This window comes from Chrysemys picta, chromosome 2 (assembly GCF_011386835.1).
Source record: "Chrysemys picta bellii isolate R12L10 chromosome 2, ASM1138683v2, whole genome shotgun sequence".
NCBI lineage: Eukaryota > Metazoa > Chordata > Testudines > Emydidae > Chrysemys > Chrysemys picta.
The window spans coordinates 120281309-120302672 of NC_088792.1; the positions used below are offsets into that span (position 1 = coordinate 120281309).

General features: G+C 44.2%; 1 protein-coding gene across 4 annotated transcripts; it reads right to left on the reverse strand.

Moving 5' to 3' along the window:
* Positions 1-450: 450 nt before the first annotated feature.
* On the reverse strand, positions 451-18049 carry PDCD6 (programmed cell death 6). Of its 4 annotated transcripts, none has more exons than XM_005296533.5 (6): positions 17851-18049; positions 13626-13687; positions 7548-7592; positions 5292-5450; positions 2759-2868; positions 451-999 (listed from the first exon to the last, which is right to left on the reverse strand). In XM_005296533.5, the coding sequence occupies exons 1-6, from the start codon at positions 17937-17939 to the stop codon at positions 901-903; spliced, it is 564 nt and encodes a 187-aa protein (XP_005296590.1). In that variant the 5' UTR covers positions 17940-18049; the 3' UTR covers positions 451-900. The 4 variants fall into 4 exon arrangements, with proteins under 4 accessions (XP_005296590.1, XP_065443305.1, XP_005296591.1 ...); XM_065587233.1 differs by having other exon boundaries at positions 18027-18048; XM_005296534.5 differs by having other exon boundaries at positions 5298-5450; positions 17851-18047.
* Between the last annotated feature and the right edge of the window lie 3315 nt (positions 18050-21364).

The following is a 21364-nucleotide window of genomic DNA, read 5'->3' on the forward strand; positions in this document are numbered from 1 at the left end:
CAACGCTAGTTAACTGCTACTGGCGGCGCGAGACAGGGAGGGTGCATATGTGGCCAAACCAGGCACTGCTGTTTGAATTCTCCCACAGGGGCGAAGAATCACCTCAAGTGGAGCATCCACAGGGACATCACTCAAAGAAGAAGCTGCACTTAGCTAAGAACCAAACAATAGAAAACTGAGCTGGAACTAAATTGGTCAGGCATAGCAGGGAGCAGACGTTAAAAGGAGGCTCCAACTCAAACCCATCCATGAGGAGTAAAGAACTAAGGGTCTGGACAATCGCTGGCTATTGAGCCTGGCAGGAAGGCAAGCTTGCTCTCCTGCTGATGAGGAGATTCAATGACTCAGCACACCTGAGGCTTAAGTTCAGCCATGAGGCACAAGAGCAGGGATCTATCAGAGCTGCCTTTGGAGAAATATCCTTATGCACAAAAACTGGACAGGACAGTGTGACTGTCTAATGTCTTTACTGTTTTAAATTCTGTATTAAAAATTAATACATTAAATTCTTATAAAAAGTAAGGCACATGCAAACCATGTTGTGCAACTTCTGTCTGACCTTTAAATCCCTTTTAATTAACAAGCATTATTACTTTAATTTGGCATTTCTAAAAAAATATTTTTTCCCCATGCATGATAATCTGGAAAAAAGTTTTTAGCACCCACATCACAAACAATTCTAAATTTTGCACTAAGTGTTGATATGGCCATTGTTGCTACAGTAATACAACATAAAAGCTGAGCAGTTTGAGTACAAACAGATTCTGAAGCTGGTGACATACACAATTTGAGAGAATGAAACAAGTTATATCCATTTTAGTCATATTCAGTTAAGTGACAAGATTTGGCAACTCCAGTCTTTGTATCACTAACGTTCAATCTCATTCGCACTGGTCACTGTCATACGATGCCAAAGACCATGGAAAGATATTGTTCATAAGACACTTGAATCCAGCCATCCTGATCAGTATCATAGCGCCTGAATACATCAGTCAGCCTCTGGAAAGAAACAGAAAACATTACTGAATATAGGGAAAGTGTTCAGATGAATGTAAACTGAGGTTTCTGGGATGCATTTCCAGCAAGAACAGATTAAGAGCATTCCCTAGCGTTATTGTTTGGGAATTTAGATTCAATGACTAAGATAAAAGGTGGTTCTCTTCGCTCTTACCTGGTGGGCTGGTGGATGAATAAGCTTCCCCCTCAGACCTCCCTGTGACATACCATGTCTTGAATTACATTTTGTTATGTATAATAATATGTAGCCTTTGAATTGTATACATTTTCTTTAGCATCCAGCTCAATGTTTGTTAATACATGACTGCCAAGAAATTCAGGGGGCAAAATTACTTCCCCATTGGAGAGATTCTCAGGCTGGTTCAACAAGCACCTTTGTACATTTGAAAAGCAAACCTTGTTCTCTCTTATAAGCTTGATGGGTCATGTGCTATATCATACTTGCATGTAAATAACCATGCGTAGTTATGGTGTTGCATAAAAATAAAGAGGCCTAGTATAAAAATACTATGGAAACAAGTTATCACTTTAATAATTTCACTATAACCAGCAACTATGCCTGTCAATCATTAAACATCTCTACTATATTAAACCAGAGTTTGGAATTACAATGCATAAGGCTGTGAATACTGACTAACATTGCAAATGTTTTTAGAAAACTACTGATGGTTCTGCAGCAGGAAGACAGAACCACCAATACTATAGAGCTAAGGAGATGACCCACAAAGAACAAAATGAAAATACTACTTGTCACTCACTCCCTTTTCTGCATGCTGCACATTCGTCCACACCTTGTGGAATAAACACTGACAGTAAGGAAGAAACATCTCAGAATGCTGCAAAACTTTAGACAGTTTACTGTTTTAGCACCACCTTGTCTCACTGAATTCTCCAGATTGTTTTCTGAATACCATAGTAACAGAGGAATGCTGAGAGCTTTTCAGTGAGATCATTTAGTCCTGTGGTGTGGGCTAAATGAAAAATCTAATGCTGACTGAATGATTGAAAGATTGAAATTCAGCTCTGAATTAAGCTTTAAAATACAATTCTATATTGAGGAGTGGCTACAAAAATAAGATGGCTTCTTACACACACAATTTATGTGCAGAGTCAGTTATATCTGCTTACTTTACAGATAAAGATTTTGCTACGTTTTACTTTTATTGGGCTTGCAGAGCCAATACAACTATGCAAGAACAATTGAAATAATAAGAATTAATTAGATTCTAGTCAGCAGGACAAATTCTATTTTAGTTACACCTGTGCACCCCAAAAGACAACAATGGGGTTGCATGAATGTAAGCTGAGGCCGAATCTGGACTGGACAGCCTTCGCTGCCACGAGCCACAAGATAAGAATGCAAGCTGAGCTTGCAAAGGCCAGGATGAGTTTTGCAAGGCCAGCAGAAAGTTAAAAAAAATAAAAAAAGGCAAGTTTTTCTCTAGAAGGCAAACACTAAGTCACTTTTCAGACAAGAAGCACTTAAGACATTGAGGTCTGTCATTTTGCACTTATTTGTATTATAGTAATGCCAAGAGGCCTCAAAGCATTTCAGAGCTCAAGATCGAGCTTTAAGATTTTTCAAGGTTGATCAACACAAGGATGTATAAGCGCACAGCACAGCATTCCTAGGAGGTACTACATTAGTCATGTCAAATTAGATTCCTGATCCAGCACATGCTTCAACTCCTGTACAAATCATGGCTTCCCATTTTGACAGTAGATGTATTTCTTCTATTACCTGCAACACAACACAGCACTGAATGAAGTCATCAAAAGCAATTTGTCCTCTTCCTTGTCTGTCAAATTTCCGAACAAGGATATCATAGAATTGATCAGATAGTCGATATCCTTGGAAGAAAAAAAGATTACAAGATTTACATGACCAAAGCTGGGTAGTTTATATAAGGGCATTATAACACACAAAAGCAAATGTGCATAAGTTATGTTGTGACAAATAGACAAGAGTCATTAAGTAAATGTAAAAGTTGTAGAACAGTAATCAAACTTAAATGGATATTAGAATATATTCATCTACTGAAGAAAATGCTCCAACAAAATAGAAGCAATATAAAAAACATGTAATGATTAAGAACATGACAAAAGAATGAATTGCAAACTCAATGAAATGAAATACTACAACCAATTTTAAATGATTATGCTGTTAGAAGGAAAATTAAAACAAGTCTTTAGGGCTGTGCTCAACGTATTTTGTATTTAAACATTTTAATATCCTTTTTCATTGAAGTCAATTGAACAAATTGTTATCCTCTGCATCAAGTGAGAATGTAACTGTGCTGTAATAGGATGGCACAAGCTGTTGTTTCCAAATGCCATTTTCTGTTGTAGTCACAAATTCCAATTACTGCTAGGTGATACAAATGCCATGACGGAGCAGCCAGGAAGACCAGGAGTTTTGCTAATTACACAGTGAATTATTTTCAACCAATATTTTCTTGTTTGAAACACCTGATCTTTTAACAAAGCTCACTTAAGAGTAAGCTTAGCATGTGAGAATGTTAATACTTCATGTTTATAGAAACACTTATCACAAGGTCTGAAAAGTGTTTTTAGAAAAGTGGTCAAATTATCTCATTTTACAGATGAGGAAGTGGGGATAATGTTAAGTGGGTTTGAGAGGAATTACTTAAATATTCTGAGGTCTTATGTCAAGTAAAGAAGAGACCCTCTGGGGCACTTCTAGCAGAAGCTCTGTCACGCACAGAGAAAAGCTCTGGAACATGTTCTACTAGCAGCCTACCAGAGTACAATGAAAGAAGGGATACAGTCAGTTGTGTGCCGTAAGACTCTCATAAGATCCCTTTGATCATGTGGAAATGTGAGTTTACTAGAACCTGTCACAGCTGTGCCTACTGTAGGTTTTCAGACAATATAGGGGTAGCCCATTTGATAGTTTCTGCACAGCTGCGTGAAGAGGGATGGTTAGAACTGGCTTATCTTTAAAATTCACAAGGATCATTCATTCTCCTTTGAAAGAGGCAGTGAAGAAAGCGTTAGCAATTCAGACACTTTTGTTAACTGTAAATATAGCAGGTAAAACAGCCAATCAGGAGGAATTATCAAAAGGAGGGTTCAGAGCCTCTACGGTTTTTATATCTGAAAATAGATAAAAATAAAAGCTTCCTAATCTCAGCACTTGTAGGGCCTGATCTAAAGCCCGCGGGCGACTTCCCATTGACTTCAGTGGGCTCTAGACGAGGCCCACATCCTAAGGGGAGGTGTACTAGAAGACCATTAGAATAATCTTAAGGTTGTTCTATTTCAGAAGATTTCACTCTTTCCACCGAGGGGGGGGGGGGGGGAGGAAGAGGGAGGAGAGAGAGGAAGAGAGAAGAAGAGAACTCTTCCCCTTCCTCCCTCCTTTACCCCCACTCGCCTTAGCGCCTACAAGCTGCTTTACACACTAGCCTAACTCTTAGCAGTTCTGAGGTATACATAATGATGTGGCAATTTGAAGAACTAAATGTTTTAGAGCAATGGTTCTAAATAGATTTGATTCACATTTTAAAAGGAATTCAAATTGCAAAACAGCATGACTTCTCCATAGCAGAATGAAAGTCTTAATTTTTATGTTTTCAACAGGTTACATACAGGTTTCATCGCTTCTCGGCTCTATGAGCTGAGGGGTGAAAGCATTATTTAACTTTACATATAAAGATTAAGAACTTATAATCAAAGCAAGATTTGTAGAATACAATTCAAAAGTTACTTAATATAATTGAATATTGACAACTATCACTGGAAATGTATAGGTGCCTCAAGTATCCCTGAGAAGGGAAACAGGTTTATCCATTTCTCCAACAACTGTTTTTCCTTGTAATTAAATTTATTCCTTAAAATACTTGCCAAATTTTAAAGCCTGTGAATGCTTTATGACCAATGGCACAGTGAGCCACTGATTAAAACATTTATAACTGAAATGCTGGTAAGACTTTTAGGGTGTTTAATAAAGTATGAATTTAAAGAGTTACACTAAGTTTGCACACATTGCTTCCCATTAATTATTTTTCAATTTTATTCAGCAGAAGAGTTCAGATGATCTGTAAGCTGCTCACGGCACAGATGTCAGTCTTTTGTGAAGTGCCATATACATCCAAATGAGAAATAATAGCTACATTACAACTCAATTATTTCTTACAATTGATTATTCCATTTTGTCACAACTGCGAAGTGGCACAGCCTTAAAGGTATTGTAATCCAACACTGGACAAAACCAGCCATTATATAGCAAACTATAATTATAAAAAAATTACCAAAACCTGTTAGTGCTTGCTTTAGTTCATTTTTGTCAATCATTCCAGAATTGTCTCTATCATACGTTCGAAAAACATTCTGCCAATCTGAGATATACTTCCAGACTCCAGTGAATTCATTGAAGTTCACGCCACCTTTGTTTTCTCTGTCAAACATGGCTGAAATAAACATAACTGAAGCATTAATACGTAAAACTATACTAAAGTCTTTAGTAAGATTTTGCCATCTTCAATAAGAGATGGGTTGGACTGGCTGAGGAGGTGGTAAACAAATGAAGCGGAGGAGAATTTGAAAATAGTGCTGACCTGAAGAAAAAGTAGAAGAGTCCATGAAAGCAGACAGGAGAGGAAGTGGTGAAATGGCAAAGAAGGGAAGATAGGGAAAAACACAGGAAGTAACTGAAGAAGGCAACATGAAAGAGCAGTTGTGTGACAGTGAAGTCTCCTAGGGATCAAATCGGTGACAGATTAGCATGAAGGTTTTGCTCTTCTGCAAGGAATTGCAAAGCAAAAGTGGATAGAAAATCATCCCCCCCGAAGGATTCTTTTGCATTCAAACAGTCTGCAGTGGAAATTTCTATGGCTTGTTCGGACTATTAAAAAAAATAAAACAAACAATATACGTAGGGTCTTACCAAATTCACAGTCCATTTTGGTCAATTTCACAGTCATAGGATTTTAAAAATCATAAATCGCTATTTAAACCTGAAATTCCACAGTGTTGTAATTATAGGGATTCTGATCCAAAAAGGAGTTGGGGTGGGTTGCAAGGCTTTTGGGGTGGGGGTTGCAGTACTGCTACCCTTACTTCTGCACTGCTGCTGGCAGCGGCTCTGCCTTCAGAGCTGGGCAGCTGGAGAGCGGGGGCAGCTGGCTGGCAGCAGCAGAGAAGGAAGGATGGCATGGTATGGTATTGCCACACTTACTTCTGCGCTGCTGCTGGCAGGGTGCTGCCTTCAGAGCTGAGTACCTGGCCAACAGCCACCCTCTCCGGCTACTGAGCTCTGAAGGCAGCACAGAAGTGGCAATACTGTGACCCTAAAATACTATGACCCCCCTAAAATAATGTTGTGATCCCCCTGTAACTCCCTTTTGGGTCAGGATCCCCCAGTTTGAGAAACGCTGATCTACCCTGTGAAATCTGTACAGTATAGGGTAAAAACACACAGACGACCAGATTTCATGGGGGGGACATCAGATTTTATGGTCCACGAAGTTTTTCATGGCTGTGAATTTGGTAGGGCCCTAAATATAAAATAGCACCAGACTGGAGATTTAATTTCAACTATATACTTGAACGGATTTGAGTAAATAATTATAAATACATTGTGTATAAACTGTGTGAGGGAGGAACATAGACATTTTTAAAGTTCCATTTGTTTGTCTCTTGCTATACCAATAACTTGCTACCAGCTTCTTTTGCATTGCTGAGAATTATTCCAATAGTTATCAGAAGCTTTCTGCTTTTCCTCCCCCATTTTGGTCTTTTTTTGGAGGTATAACATAGGATCAGTTTTTCTGCTCAATACAGACACTCCCCGGGTTACGCAAACCTGACTTATGCAAATCCGCATTTACGGAAAAAGTCCTGTAAGCTTAGAAAGTTTTTTTTTTTTTTGGGGCGTGCGTAATCGTGGGGTATATGTTCCTGACTTAAGCAAAATTCGAGTTACACAAGGTGTTCCGGAATGGAACGCTTGCGTAAGTCGGGGAGTGTCCGTATTTGTACTTAGAATAAAAGCTTTAAAATTGTTCCCAGTGACTTACTGGTATTAAACATGAAGACAGTGCTACTGTCAAAAATCTGACTTTTTCCCTACATTTCTGACACTTGCCATTTTCTCAGCTGTCTTTTAATCTTCCCTAAAAGTTGCTCGGGCAAGTGTGTGTGTGTGGGGTGTATATCCCTAGTCATTAGTATATTTTCCATAGGTTTTCAAAACAGATGAGGTGTCACTAGGTCTTAGACTTTATTTCTTCCTAATGAATAGCTTTTTTGGAATGGGGTTACTGGAAGGGAGAACTGAAGTTTGTATTAATGATGTTCATAGTGTTACAAACAAAGCAGCTGCAAAGATCAGCTATAAAGAATACATTATACATTGTAACATGTACTTTCAGTTTACTGTTGATCTAAAATGGATATAACTAAGTGCTGCAGCATGTGAAAAACTTAGCCATCAGCTATAGAAGATAATAAAAATGTTATTTAAAATTACATACTCAGGATATGTCTCATTGTACAGTTGTACTTACATAGGATTGACCTGACAGTTGCTGGATTAAATGGAGTCCATGTCCCTGAAACAGACAGAAAAGCAGCATGGTGAAGCTTTAACATGAATAGGAAAAATAACCATAATTAAAAAAACAAAAAACAAAAACAAAAAAACACCCAGATGACAACCTAGCTAGAAAGTTCAGAGCTAGATCTCTTGGCGGCAATAAACAAAATAATAAGGATGTGATATCTAAGGGCTTGTCTTCACATACGGCGCAGCTGTGCCGCTTTAAAGAAGATGCTACTATGCTGATAGCAGAGCTCTCCCATTGACATCACTACATGGGAGGGTTAGGTCAGTATAACGACATCGCTCACACTCCTGAGTGATGTAGTTATACCAATATACAGTAACTCCTCACTTAAAGTCGTCCCGGTTAACGCTGTTTCATTGCTGATCAATTAGGGAACGTGCTCGTTTAAAGTTGTGCAATGCTCCCTTATAACACCGTTTGGCAGCCGCCTGCTTTGTCCACTGCTTGCAGGAAGAGCAGCCCGTTGCAGCTAGCTCGTGGGGGGCTTAGAACCAGGGTGGATTGGCAGCCCCCATCAGTTCCCTGTTCCCCTAAGTTCCCTGTGCAGCAGCCGCCCAGCAGGCTATCAATTGCCAGCGGTTCAGCTGTCACTCCCCCCACTGCCATGTGCTGCTCCTGCCCTGTGCCTTAGAGCTGCTCTCCTGCTTGCTGTGCAGGGGGGGGGGGGAGAAGGGAGCTAATGTCAGGGTGTCGCCCCCCCCGCTCCTGCTCCCCGCTTACCCCAGCTCCATAGAGCGGAGGGGGGACGGGACATGCCGGGGTTCAGGATGGAGTGTGTGAGGTCTTTTGTCTGGTGAAAAAAATTTCCCTGGAACTTAACCACCCTAATTTACATTAATTCTTATGGAGAAATTGGATTTACTTAACATTGTTGTGCTTAAAGTCGCATTTTTCAGGAACATAACTACAACGTTAAGTGAGGAGTTACTGTAGGTCTCTAGTGTACACTGAGCGGCCTTAGTTTCAGGCAATCTATGGATTTTTTTTCTGACCAACATTTTATAACTTTTGCATACTAATAGGAAAGTAACTCATTCTGCAGGTTGAGACACTACTGCAAGAATCAGGAAGGAAGCTTATTCCCCTTTAGAAAGAACTCAACATATTACTGTTCTTCCCCATTCCAGCACCTGGGCCATAAAACCAATAAGTAATTATAGTAATATCACAAGTGGAACATTTTAGAAAATTTTCAACTATGAAAGTTAATGGGAAATTAGATCTAGGAGTGGAGAAGACTTGTGGCACATTTACGAGACATGTTTCTTACAGGGCTTTGGAGCTGTGTTCCAGCTCTAGACAAAAACCTGCAGCTCCACTGTTCCGGAGCTGCTCCATGCTCCAGCTCCGCTCCAAAGGCCTGGTTTCTTATAGAGGACAACGAATATTCCTAGCCACTCAGGGAGACCTGTCCACACCATTGATAAATCCCTATTGACTGTATCAGTTGGCCTGTGTGTGTTCGTACACACTAAACAGTTTTCATCAATTTGCCAAGACGTTTCTACTTACAGTACAGGAAAGAATTCAAGCAGGCCACATGTTTCATCCTGAGAGAAACTTTGTGCAAAAGAGACATGGGAGGTGGTAAGTCTTGCAACTTAACAGTGGCCACTGTAATTGGCAGGGCAATAGTTCTATAATAAGAAATTTATACTAAAAGAGAAGAGCGTGCATTTGTAGTTTCTTGAACAGACAGTTGTGACAAAGTGGGTATTTTCCCTTGTTATGTTGTATGTGAGCCTATGTGAGTCTTACTTTTGAGCCTGTGTGAGTTTTACTGTTTTGCATGAATACTGCATGTGCCTCAGTTTACCTGTGCGTTGCACCAATGTCTCAGTGGTGAGAATAAGGGTGAGACACTTTGGCTTAGACCCCTGTGGCAGGTGAGGCTGGTCCAGCTGCCTGCACGTATGCTATGGCCGGTGCCCTTCGTAATCTGAGACCCAGAAGGGGGATGCAAACAGGTGACGGCCAGGTGACTCTTTGCCCGGGAAGCGAGACAAAGACCAAGATGAGGAGCAATGGGGGGGGGGGGGATGGGGGGGGGGGGGGGAGAAGAGGGGGAGAGAGAGGGTGTCGTCCGAGGTCAGGTCCCTGGAAGCTGGGCAGTCTGCTTGGGGGGACTGGAGAGGGGAGTCCAGGATGTCTGACCTGAGATTCCAAGATGGACTTGGCTGAAAGTCACTAATTTCTGTTATACATGCTAGCTGAGAGTCACAGCTGAATGCGGAGCTGGGGTGCAGGGCTCTCTGACTTCCCCAGGAGCCCTGCCCGGGTGGACTTGCTGCAGGAAGTTCATGGTGTGGAAAGGGATGCTGAATGCTCCAAGGGCAGGCCCAGTAAGGTCGAAGCTGTGTAAGCTTCTTGCCCTGGCAACAGTATGCTCAGAGAGAGGAGGCATGCTACACCAGAGTCCTGGCTGGCTTCATATGGAGTAGTTCCAGAGCATCGCCCTGGTGACTCTGTGACAACAGTGAAAAGCCTATCTACTGCCAGCAAATAAGAGTTGGACTAGATGACCTCCTGAGGTCCCTTCCAACCCTGAGATTCTATGATTCTGTAAGAGACTTCCATGGAGAGCAGAGGCCTAAGCCATTATTTTTGTAGAATTTAGGTTTTCAATATGCTTTGTGGCCTGTTTTCATTCATTGCCAGTGATATGCTCAGTAATGAGGATGACCTTCCAAACATGAACCAATGCCATGCTGACATCCGAATCTGCAGACAGCACCAATGGTTGTTACTGCTGCTCAAAAGAAGCAGGGTGGTGAAAACAACGCCCCCAAGAAAAATAACCCAGTAGTTTTTTTGTCTGGTTCTTTTAATTGAACTCATCACTGTGATTTACATAAACCCAACAGCCATTCACAAGAACATAAGAATGGCCATATGGGGTCAGACCAATGGTCCATCTAGCCCCATAGCCTAGCTTCTGACAGTAGTTGGTGCCAGATGCCTCAGAGGACATGAGCAGAACAGGGCAATTTATCAAGTGATACATCCCCTGTCATCAACACCCAGCAGTCAGAGGTTTAGGAACACAGAGCCAGGGACCATCTTAGCTAATAACCATTGATAGATCTATCCTCCATGAATTTATCTAATTCCTTTTTGAACCTAGTTATACTTTTAGCCTTCACAACATCCCCTAGCAACAAGTTCCACAGGTTGACTATGCATTGTGTGAACAAGTACCTCCTTATGTTTGTTTTAAACCTGCTGCCTATTAATTTCACTTTCTCCACACCAGTCACGCTTTTACAGACCTCTATCATATCCCCTCTTACTCATCTCTTTTCCAAGCTGAACAGTCCCAGTCTTTTTAATCTCTCCTCATCTGGAAGCTGTTCTATACCCATAATCATTTTGTTGCCCTTCTCTGTAACTGTCCCAATTCTAACATATCTTTTTTGAGATGGGATGACCAAAACTGCATGCAGTACTTGTGGGCATACCAGGGATATATAAAGTCACATTATGATACTTTCCATCTTATTTATCTATCCCTTTCCTAACATTGTTAGCTTTTTTGATTGCAGTTACACATTGAGCAGATGTTTTCAGAGATCTACACATGACTCCAAGATCTCTTTCTTGAGCGGTAACAGCTAATTTAGCTCCCATCATTTTGTATGGATAGTTGGGATTATGTTTTCCAATATGCATTACTTTGCATTTATCAACACTGAATTTCATCTGCCATGTTGTTGCCCAGTCACCCAGTTTTGTCAGATCTCTGTGCAGTCTGCTTTGGAGTCAACTATCTTGAGTAATCTTATATCATCTGCAAATTTTGCCACCTCGCTGTTTACCCCCTTTTCCAGATCATTGATGAATATACTGAACAGCACTGTCCCAGTACAGATTCCAGGGGGAACACCACTATTTACCTCTCTCCATTCTGAAAACTGACCATTTATTACTATCCTTTGTTTCCTTCCTTTTAACGAATTATTGATCCATAAAAGGACCTTCCCTCTTAGCCCATGACCGCTTACTATGCTTAAGGCCTTTGGTGAGGGACCTTGTAAAAGGCTTTCTGAAAGTCCAAATACACTATATCCACTGGACCACCATTGCCCACAAGTTTACTGACCCCATCAAAGAAATCTAATAGATTGGAGAGGTATGATTTCCCTTTACAAAAGCTGTGTTGACTCTTTCCCAATATATCATGTTCGTCTAGGTGTCTGATAACTTTGTTCTTTACTATAGTTTCAACAAATTTGCCTGGTACTGAAGTTAGGCTTACTGGCCTGTAATTGCCAGGATCACCACTGGAGACTTAAAATCAACTGCCATTATATCCTGGGAGAAGGGAGTTGGTGGAATTGAGACTGGTTAGGAGTGCTTGGTTTGTTAGAATACAGAAACTTGTGGAACGTGGGCAAGATATCTGTTAATGCATTTATATAAACTGCCTAGCTCATCTGTTTTTCAGTCTTTCCAGTGCTGAATTCCTAAGTGGTGATTTTTCATATAACTATATCCAATGTTCGAACTGCTAACCAATACTGTAAACAGGCAAGGAAGAAAGGCATATAGAAATTTTGGCAGTTGTGTAACAACACTGAAGTGGGTCACTGGGAAAAAAAGGTTAATTTGAGGAATTTAAAGTAAAAGAGCTGGCAAAGACAGGTTTCCAAAACCATTGTAAACAAATTATGAACAAAAACAGCGACCACAATTTCTTCGGTTTCTCTATTTTTGCCACAATTTTAAAGTTTCACCCTTTCAAGCAGGCTATTCTAGTTATGGGAAAAAGAATAGGTGATACAGTGAGTAGATCCTATTATACCAGGTAAACAACTAATTTATTTTTGCTATTAGTCAGAAGACTTATAAAATAATGGCATTTTGTACTCCACAGTAAGTTTTGTTTCCTAGGTATATTTCAAGTCAGATGATTAGTAATAAAAATTATATTTTGTTCCTGCTAGCACTGCAACCCAAATGTCACTTGGCCTCACCTTCACCACAGACCCCTTGTGCAGGAAGGGTGACAGAATTAAACTTTGGAACTTTCCCACATGACAGGAAATGGGGATACATCAAACAGCTACCCAACGTGAGCCTCCTAGATGTTCCAGAAAAAGGCATGAAATTACCAGAAAACTCTGCCCACTGTAGTTAGACATCAAAGATGTATGAGCAGCACCTCAGTCAAATGTAACCAAGGCTTGTCTACACTTGAAATACTACAGTAGGACTGGAAGAGCTCAGTGCGGCTCGAAAGCTTGTCTCTCTCACCAGCAGAAGTTGGTCCAATAAAAGATATTGCCTCCCCCACCTTATCTCAGGAAGCCCTACTGACAGACTAAATAAATGGCTTTGTGAAGCACTAATGAGAACACTTTACCACCTCCTCCCTCCTTCTGTAACATCCAGTTATTTCTCTCTATTAAAACCATCACTGACCATTAGACCTCTTACCATCCTAATTTCCTGCACCAAGGTATGCAACAAAGATTACATGTGCAGCAAGACAGGTTCGAAGTGCTCCTGTAAAATTTTCCTGGTCCTAGTTAAAAAAATGAAGGGCACATTCAGAAGCGATGAGCGAGTAACATGGATCATGATTACACCTTAATTCCTGTGAACACAAGGACAGCTGGAGAATGCTATACTTATGCTTTTTCTCTCTAGAAAAAAGATCCCAATGCAGAGAAACTGACAACAGGAGCTGAGCTTGTGCTATTAAAACACATCAAAAAACCTAATAGAGAACATTAAAAAAAAAAAAAATCCAGTTCCTCTTTAAGGTCTGAAAAAAAGGAAACCTCCTGGGGCTATGAATTATACATCTCATCTGTCTCCGATTTTTGTTTTGCTCCCTTTTTTATCCACTTCTCAGTCGATCATCCACTGCAGAATTGCTCCCTACTATATGTTCAGATTTTCAGTTTCCTTTGTACTTCTTGGAAGAGATATCTCTCATGTAACCAAAAGGGGGGATAAGAAATGCATATGCTAAATGTATAAGAAGCTTTTTTATTTTTGCTAAGTCACACTTACCATTGGATAATGCCTGCTGAAGTTCACTGTCAGATATTACTCCACTCCTGTCTTTATCAACCCTGCAAACAAATACAAATTTTAAAGATTTCACTTAAAACAATTTTCTTAAGTTACACATTTTAAAATGAGAGAATTTCAGTAATAGTTTGAAAACTGTTCTTTTAATCAGAAAAAATTAAAAAAGGAGAAAATTGATACTAATTTCAGTCCACGTCCAGCAAAAACTTAGGCCTTGTCTACACTAGAGTTTTGTTGACAGAAGTCAGGTTTTGTTAACAAAACAGTGGAAGTGTACACACTTCAATGCTCCTTCCACCAACAAAACTCTCCTGCTTTGCTAGTGAAATAAAACCACCTTGACTAGAAATGTAGAACTTTTTACAGTGAAGTTACATCGACAAAGTGTCAGTGTGGTTGGTTATATCACTATAAATGACCTCCAGGATGTTCCCAAAATGCCCATCCTGATTGCTCTGGTCAGCAGTTCAAACTCTGCTGCCCTGTAATCAGGTACACAGGCATCCACCCTTCTCCCTTTAAAGGCAGAATTTCAAAAATTCCTGCGCTTTCTGTTTGCTCGGCGTAGAGAGCTCATATCGCATCTTCCCATCTGACCATGGTGGCTCCATGAACCAAATGTTCTCCCGTTTGAAGCACACTGGAGCTGTTGGATCTGCTGAGTATATGTGGAGGCGAGACTGTGCAGTCCCAGCTCCACTCCAGCAAACATCAATGGGCTGAAGCAGGCGTACCAGGAGGCAAGGAGTCACTCTGGTGCTGCGCCGAAGACCTGCTGCTTCTATAAGGAGCTGGACGCCATCCTCACCTGCAACCCAATCTCCACGAACCCTGTGGATAATTCAGCAGGGCTGGAGACAGTGGAGAGTGGAATCAACCCTGAGGACGAAGTAGTGGACGAGATGGGACAAGGTTGTCCAGAACCTCATCTTGACCCCAGGGGATTCGAGCCAGTCCCAGCACTCTGTCTCTAGAGCACATGATAAGGAGAAGGGAGATCTGGTAAGTGATCTTTTTGAGTTGATGCTGCTCAGTTATATGAGGTAGAGCTGTCCTTTGCTTTGTTATATTCTAGAAGTGGGTGAAGGGATTGCTAGTTGTGTACATTTCTGTTTTTGCGTGTGCTTCACATTCCCCTGTGCAGCTAAGCAGTGCTGCAGAACAGTGTGTTGATGCACAATGAGATTTCACATAGGAATCCTCCATAGAGATCTCTAGGAAACTTTCCTGGAAGTACTCGCCAATCCTTTGCTCAAGGTTCCTTGGCAGGGCTGCTTTGTTCCTTCCCCTAGTGTAGGAAACTTTCCTGCACCAATCAGTAATCACTTGTGCAGGGACCAAGGCGGCACACACGTGAGCAGTCTAGGGAACCAGTCTGAAGCTGCATGCATCCAGGATATGGCACCCTTTCATCCTTGCTTACCCTCAGGAGTGAGATATCGGCTACAATGACCCCCGCCTGTTGAAAGTGGTGGCAGAATTTACAATTTTGTCTCTAATCACCTACAGTGAACCCCTTAAAAAACCACCTAAACCCTTTGCCCTATCTTGAGCCCCTTTCCCCCCGGGCTGAACTAATCATGTTTAAGGCATTTGCTGAGCCCTGTGCTTGCCAAGAGACAGTGAGAAACGGATTCATATGTAAAAAGAGGTGTATTTTACTAGCATGATTCAATGCCGTGAGTGCACTAACAATCATGCTTCTGTTTATTGTTTGTGCTTCTGCGGGTGTGGCCTTTAGGAGAACCCCCACACACACTGGTGAAGCGCCTCCACCAAATAAGGAAATGACCAAGGAAGAGCAAGGAGGACATGTTTCGAGAGGTGCTCCAATCCTCAGATGACGATAAGCAAAAACCCTAACCCCCACGCCCCCTGTTCTGTCCTTCCGATATATTTTGTACCCCGGAATGATTGTGTCCCATTGATTGTCCCCACTCCACCAGGTTTCTGTGATGCCTATGATATCAATATCCTCCTTTAACACAAGGCTCTCTAGTTCACCCATCTTATTATTTAGACTTCTAGCATTTGTGTACAAGCACTTTAAAAACTTATCACTGTTTATTTGTCTGCCCTTTTCTGATGAGTCATTCTTTTTTATGTAAATGTTTTTCATCTGATCTGGCCCATACTTTATCCTCTTCCATCCTCTCCTCCTGACTAAAACCTAGAGAATCTCTATCAATAGACTCTCCTCTAAGAGAAGTCTCTGTCCAATCCACGTGCTCCTCTGCAGCAATCAGCTTCCCCCCCATCTCTTAGTTTAAAAACTGCTCTGCAACCTTTTTAATGTTAAGTGCCAGCAGCCTGGATCTACTATGGTTTAGGTGGAGCCCATCCTTCCTGTATAGGCTCCCCCTATCCCATAAGTTTCCCCAGTCCCTAATAAATCTAACCCCCTCCTCTCTACACCATCCTCTCACGCACACATTGAGACTCTGAAGCTCTGCCTGCCTACCTGGCCCTGTGCATGGAACCAGAAGCATTTCTGAGAATGCCACCATAGAGAGCCTGGATTTTAGTCTCTTTCTTAGCAGCCTAAATTTGGCCTCCAGGACATCTCTCCTACCCTTCCCTATGTCATTGGTAACTACATGTACCACAACCACCGGCTCCTTCCCAGCTCTACACATAAGTCTATCTAGATGCCTTGAGAGATCTGCAACCATCGCACCAGGCAGGCAAGTCACCATACAGTTCTCCCAGTCATCATAAACCGAGCTAACTATGTTTCTAATGATCGATTTCTCCCATTATATCACAGTGGGATAGATAGCCACAGTGCACTACACTCACTGTTGATGATAGAGCATAACTGTGGATACGCTCCACCGACTGAAGGAGTGTCATGTGAACATGCACAAACAATGTAATTATACCGCTCTTTGATCATCAGCATAACTTGCTCAACAAAACTCTGAAGTGTAGACAAGGCCTTACGCACATGCTTAACTTGACTGGTATGAACAGTCCCACTGAAGTCAGAGGGGCTACTTGCAGTAATAAAATTAAGCATTTTTAAGTATTTGTAGAATTGGGGCCTAAAAGTTGTTTTCTTATCCTGCCTGCTAAAATAAGAAATCTTGTCTTCTATAAAGCCATTCATTACAAAGCTGCTTATTATGTAAATATTTTACAGGTATCACAAATATAAAGCTTTTAACTGGTGATAAAAAGTATCAAGGGTCACAGGAATAGGAATAATAATAATGAATAGAAATGAATATAGGTACAGTTATGAATGAATAGTCAAAGACACTGGTAAGCCACCGAAAAAAGCAACGTAGTTTGGGTATATGCCACAGAAGACAATCAACTCAACGATATTTAAAACGAGTGTGAAAACCTGCGCAATGAACACTGAACTAACGTAAAAGAAAAGCCAGGAAATAGATAGATGAAAGAAACCCATATTATTAAAACCAAGTAGGTGGAGCACTGCAAGTACTGAGAGTGACCTTTGGAGGAAAAATAATCAATATGTTATAATCCCCTAATCATAGATTTGGGCATAAAACACTTTAAGGATGAGCTACTAATGCCTATATGGGAGAAGTCTTAGAAGAGCACAATGCATGATGCTCATCAAGCGCTCCAGCAAGAGTGAAATACAGTGGGGGAACCTACAGTCTGTTTCAGGGTTGCTTTTCCCTACCCCAAAAAGGAGGATTAGGCCCCACGTTTCTTTGTCCCTCAGGATCCCCAGGGGCTGCAAGTAGCGCTACGCCCAGTACGTGCTCAGCCGCCCTCAGAGCTGGCGGCTCAGGTGGCACTTCACACACCTCCCACCCGCACCGCTGAGATGGGAGGGGCTGCACTTCAGGGCCTCTCCGCACACAGCCGCTGCACGTCCCCCTCAACCAGGCCAGTGCGGCTAGACCGGAAGGCCCCGGCGCGGACAGGTTGGGCCGGGCTCAGTCCTAGCGGTAGCTATTCCCGCACTGCCACAGGTGGAGCCGCCTCCGCCCCGGGGCTGGGCTGGAGGAACTGACCCAGCGATCGCGGTGCTGCACTGGGCCGGACGCGGCCTTTGCGGAGGGAGGGGCGGCGAGACTCAGCGGGGTGGGGACCCGCGGTGGCAGCCGGGTCTCGGCGGGGGGTAACTCGGCGGCCCGGGCAGGCTGAGGGGAAGGGCGGCCCGGGGCGTTTGCTGCTGGCGGGGACACCCGGGTAACGGCAGCCGCGTCACCGGGGCTCTCACCTCTGGAACACGCTCCACAGGAAGTTGGGCTCCTGCATACCCGGGCCACCGCCCGCCGGGCCGGGCCGATACTGATACCCTGCAGCCATCGCCCCGCGCGCCGCACAGCCCTGCTCGCTCGCTCGCTCGCAGCAGCTACCAAGCTCGACAACGGTCACGGGACCGCAAGCTCTTACCTCACTTCCGCTTCCTGCTCTATAGCACAGCGTTCCTGCAGGGATCACATGACTAACCGGCATTGCGAGCGGCCTGGCTCCGCCCCCGGGATTCCACAGCGCGGAGGGGAACGTATCCCATCGCCCCGCTGTGGGGATTCTAGGAGAAACCCCGCCCCCTCTTGCCCCAGGCGAATCTTGGAGGCGGAACGGCTCTTCTGACGCAGCTGTTACGCGGGGACCCACCCCCCACCGCAGTGTGTTGTACGCGCGCTCTGTCACCCCTCCCCCCGCTACCGCCACCCTTCTCCGACTCCAACCCGCTCGCGCAGTGCTGGGGGTCTGGTGCCGCCGCCCCCCCCCTCCTGTAACGGTCCGAACGGGGCGGGGGAATAGCAGCCACCGGAGCGCGCGGCAAGGGGGGGATGGGGGAGGTGCTGAGGGGCCGGGCCGGTCACTGGCGGTTGGAAACAGGCCCCAGGGGCTTAGCGCCAGCGTGGGTGCGGCTGGGCCCCGCTGTAGGCAAGGCGCTAAACCCGGCCCATAGCGTTCTCTTCCCTCGGGTGTCTCCTACGGGAGGGCCCCGTTTTGCTTCACCCATAGGGGCCAACTTGCTCTGGCGCCGGAGGGGGCTCGCGCCCCCTGGCCCCGCCCTGACTCCATCCTTTCCCCACCCCTGGCCCTGCCCCCACTCCAACCCCTTCCCCATATCCCCGCCTCAACTCTGCCCCCTCCCTGCCCCTATTGGATCCCTTCCCCAAATCCCCACCCCAGCCCCACTGCTTCCCCCAGCGCGCCGGGCTCCCTCTCCCTCCCTGCCCCACGAAACAGCTGTGTGGCGGCGCAAGCCCTGGGAGAGGGCGAGGGGGAGAAGCGGGGCTCGCAGAGGAGGCGGAAGCGGAGGCGAGCTGGAGCAGAGGGGCGGGGCCACGGGGAGCTGCCGGTGGGTGCTGAGCCCCCACTAATTTTTCTCTGTGGGTGCTCCAGCCCTGCTCCAGCCCTGGAGCACCCACGGAGTCGGCGCCTATGGGTTCACCCCTAGTCTAGCCAACCGGAAAGACAATTTTTTCCTCAGAAAATATTTTTCTGGCCTTTCATCAACACTCTGCTTTTCTGAATAGGCCGTGCCCATTACATTATCATGTTGGTAAAACAATGGAAATACACATGAATAAATAGTAGATGGTTCATTATTTGCATCAATTAGTACATTATAAGGAAGAGCTGCGAAATCATCTTTAGACAGACATTCATTCCCTTAGTATACATATTACATCATCTTGAGTCAAATGTGGTGTAACAGATAATTTGGCTAGCCAGTTAAGCACTGTATCTCGGTTACAAGGGCCCATGTGCTTTCCCATGGCTCTAGCCTGCTCTGGTGTAAGAGCTTTACTTCCATGTTTTACCAAGGGGGTTGCCCAGTGTTTTCAAATTGGGTAACTGGTCACCACAGGAGCCAACAGGCATCCTTTCTGTGCAGCTTCAACCTCCTCCCAACTGGGTGATGCAGAGGGTAGCTGCTTTTTCCCACACCAATTTTCTGGTGGATGTTCCTCACACCAATCCATTGTTAAGGCAGCCAGGGGACAACGAGTGTACGCTGTGGACCTGCGGGATCAGTCGACGCTACGCACAGCTCATGCGGCGCCTCATGGTCTCAGACACCATCCAATGGTCCAGGGACATCTACAACGAACACATCACCAGCCACCGACAGTACCAGGAGGTGTGAGCTGAAGAGACATCGTGCATCTACTGTGAGAAAGGGACCGAGAGACTTTGTCTGTTGGACCATATGAACTAGAACCATAAACTCACTGAATGTTAAATCTCACCAAATGAGGGTCAATCCATCCTCATCATCGTATCCATTCATTATATTCCACACCTGAACATAGCCATTATATGAACAACATACCCTCATATCTCAATGTCTGTACTTTGACCCCCAATCAGGGATATTGTAGAATATGTATTCCTTACGCTAGTGTTTCCCAAACTTGGGACGCTGCTTGTGTAGGGAAAGCCTCTGGCGGGTCGGACCAGTTTGCTTATCTGCCGCGTCTGCAGGTCCGGCCGATCGCGGCTCCCACTGGCCGCGGTTTGCTGCTCCAGGCCAATGGGAGCTGCTGGAAGCAGTAGCCAGTTTGTCCCTCAGCCCGCTTTCCCTACACAAGCAGCGTCCTATGTTTGGGAAACACTGCCTTATGCCATCCGATCTTAAACTGAGCTTTGCACCCCTTGATAATCTGTACGTAATTCCCTGATAACTAGAAACTTTTATGCTTAAACTCTGTACCGTCCACTTTTTTTAAACATCTTAATAAAATTTGTAAGTCTGTTCTTATCAACTGCCTTCATTAACCCCTGGGCTAACGCAGCTGGTCTTGCAGTTGTTTGATGTGGCATTGACACTCCACATAGGAGGCAGGCCTTTCCCGATTGTCAGCAGCCTCCTTAATTAGCTAACTGTCTGAGATTCCAACAGTTCTTGTGTTTTAACCTTGGCTTTTCTTTCAGCGGCTGCAGCTTTAGTGCTATGGTCTCTTAGCTGTTGTTCAGGTTGAGCCACCTGTAACATTAGAGTGGTCACAGTGGCCTTAGCTGCTTGCAGCTCAGTGGCTTGCTGTTCAGCCTGCTGGATTTGCTGCTGGCACTTCTCAAGTCCCTGGTCTGCATGCTCTTTCAGCAGCACCACTTGAGAATTGAGCTCACAGCCGACCATGGCCAGGCCATAAATCAGAGCTCGTTTTTGCTCCTCTCTACTGGGCTTAGGCTTGCTAGTGTGGTAGCGAGCCCACAAAATGGAAAATTTGCCCAGGGAGTCACTCCCTGCTAGTGATTCCTGCTGCCAAGGATTTTCTCCCTTCCCGAAAGAATTGATAGCATGATCAAAAGAATTTGGATTAGACCGGGGAGTCCATCCTTGCAGACTGAAAATTCAGTCCATCGTGTTGTAGGGAGTTGCTTACCCAACTCTGGGACTGAAAAGGTTAACTTACGTGAAGATAGAAGGTCTCCAGTAAGAAACCGCGCCTTTATATGTGGCACCTTGGCCCGGGCTAGGCTAGCCTAATATGCTACCTTCTGCCAAAGAAAAATTGGCCTCCCTTTTGGGGCCCAGACCCACTTCATACCTACCCTTTAGAGGGAAAGGCACTAAGAGCACTGGACGGGGCAACCAGTAACCGCTACCTGTTCCCGAAGGTGGGGGGGGGGTCCCCACGACCCCTGGTCCACAATATAACAGGATTTAAACAGGGTTAGGATAAAATCCCACCCTTTGCCAAAGGAGGGGGGAAAGGAGCCGACTGGTTCACTTGCCCTTCGGATAATACAATAATATCCCAGTAAGA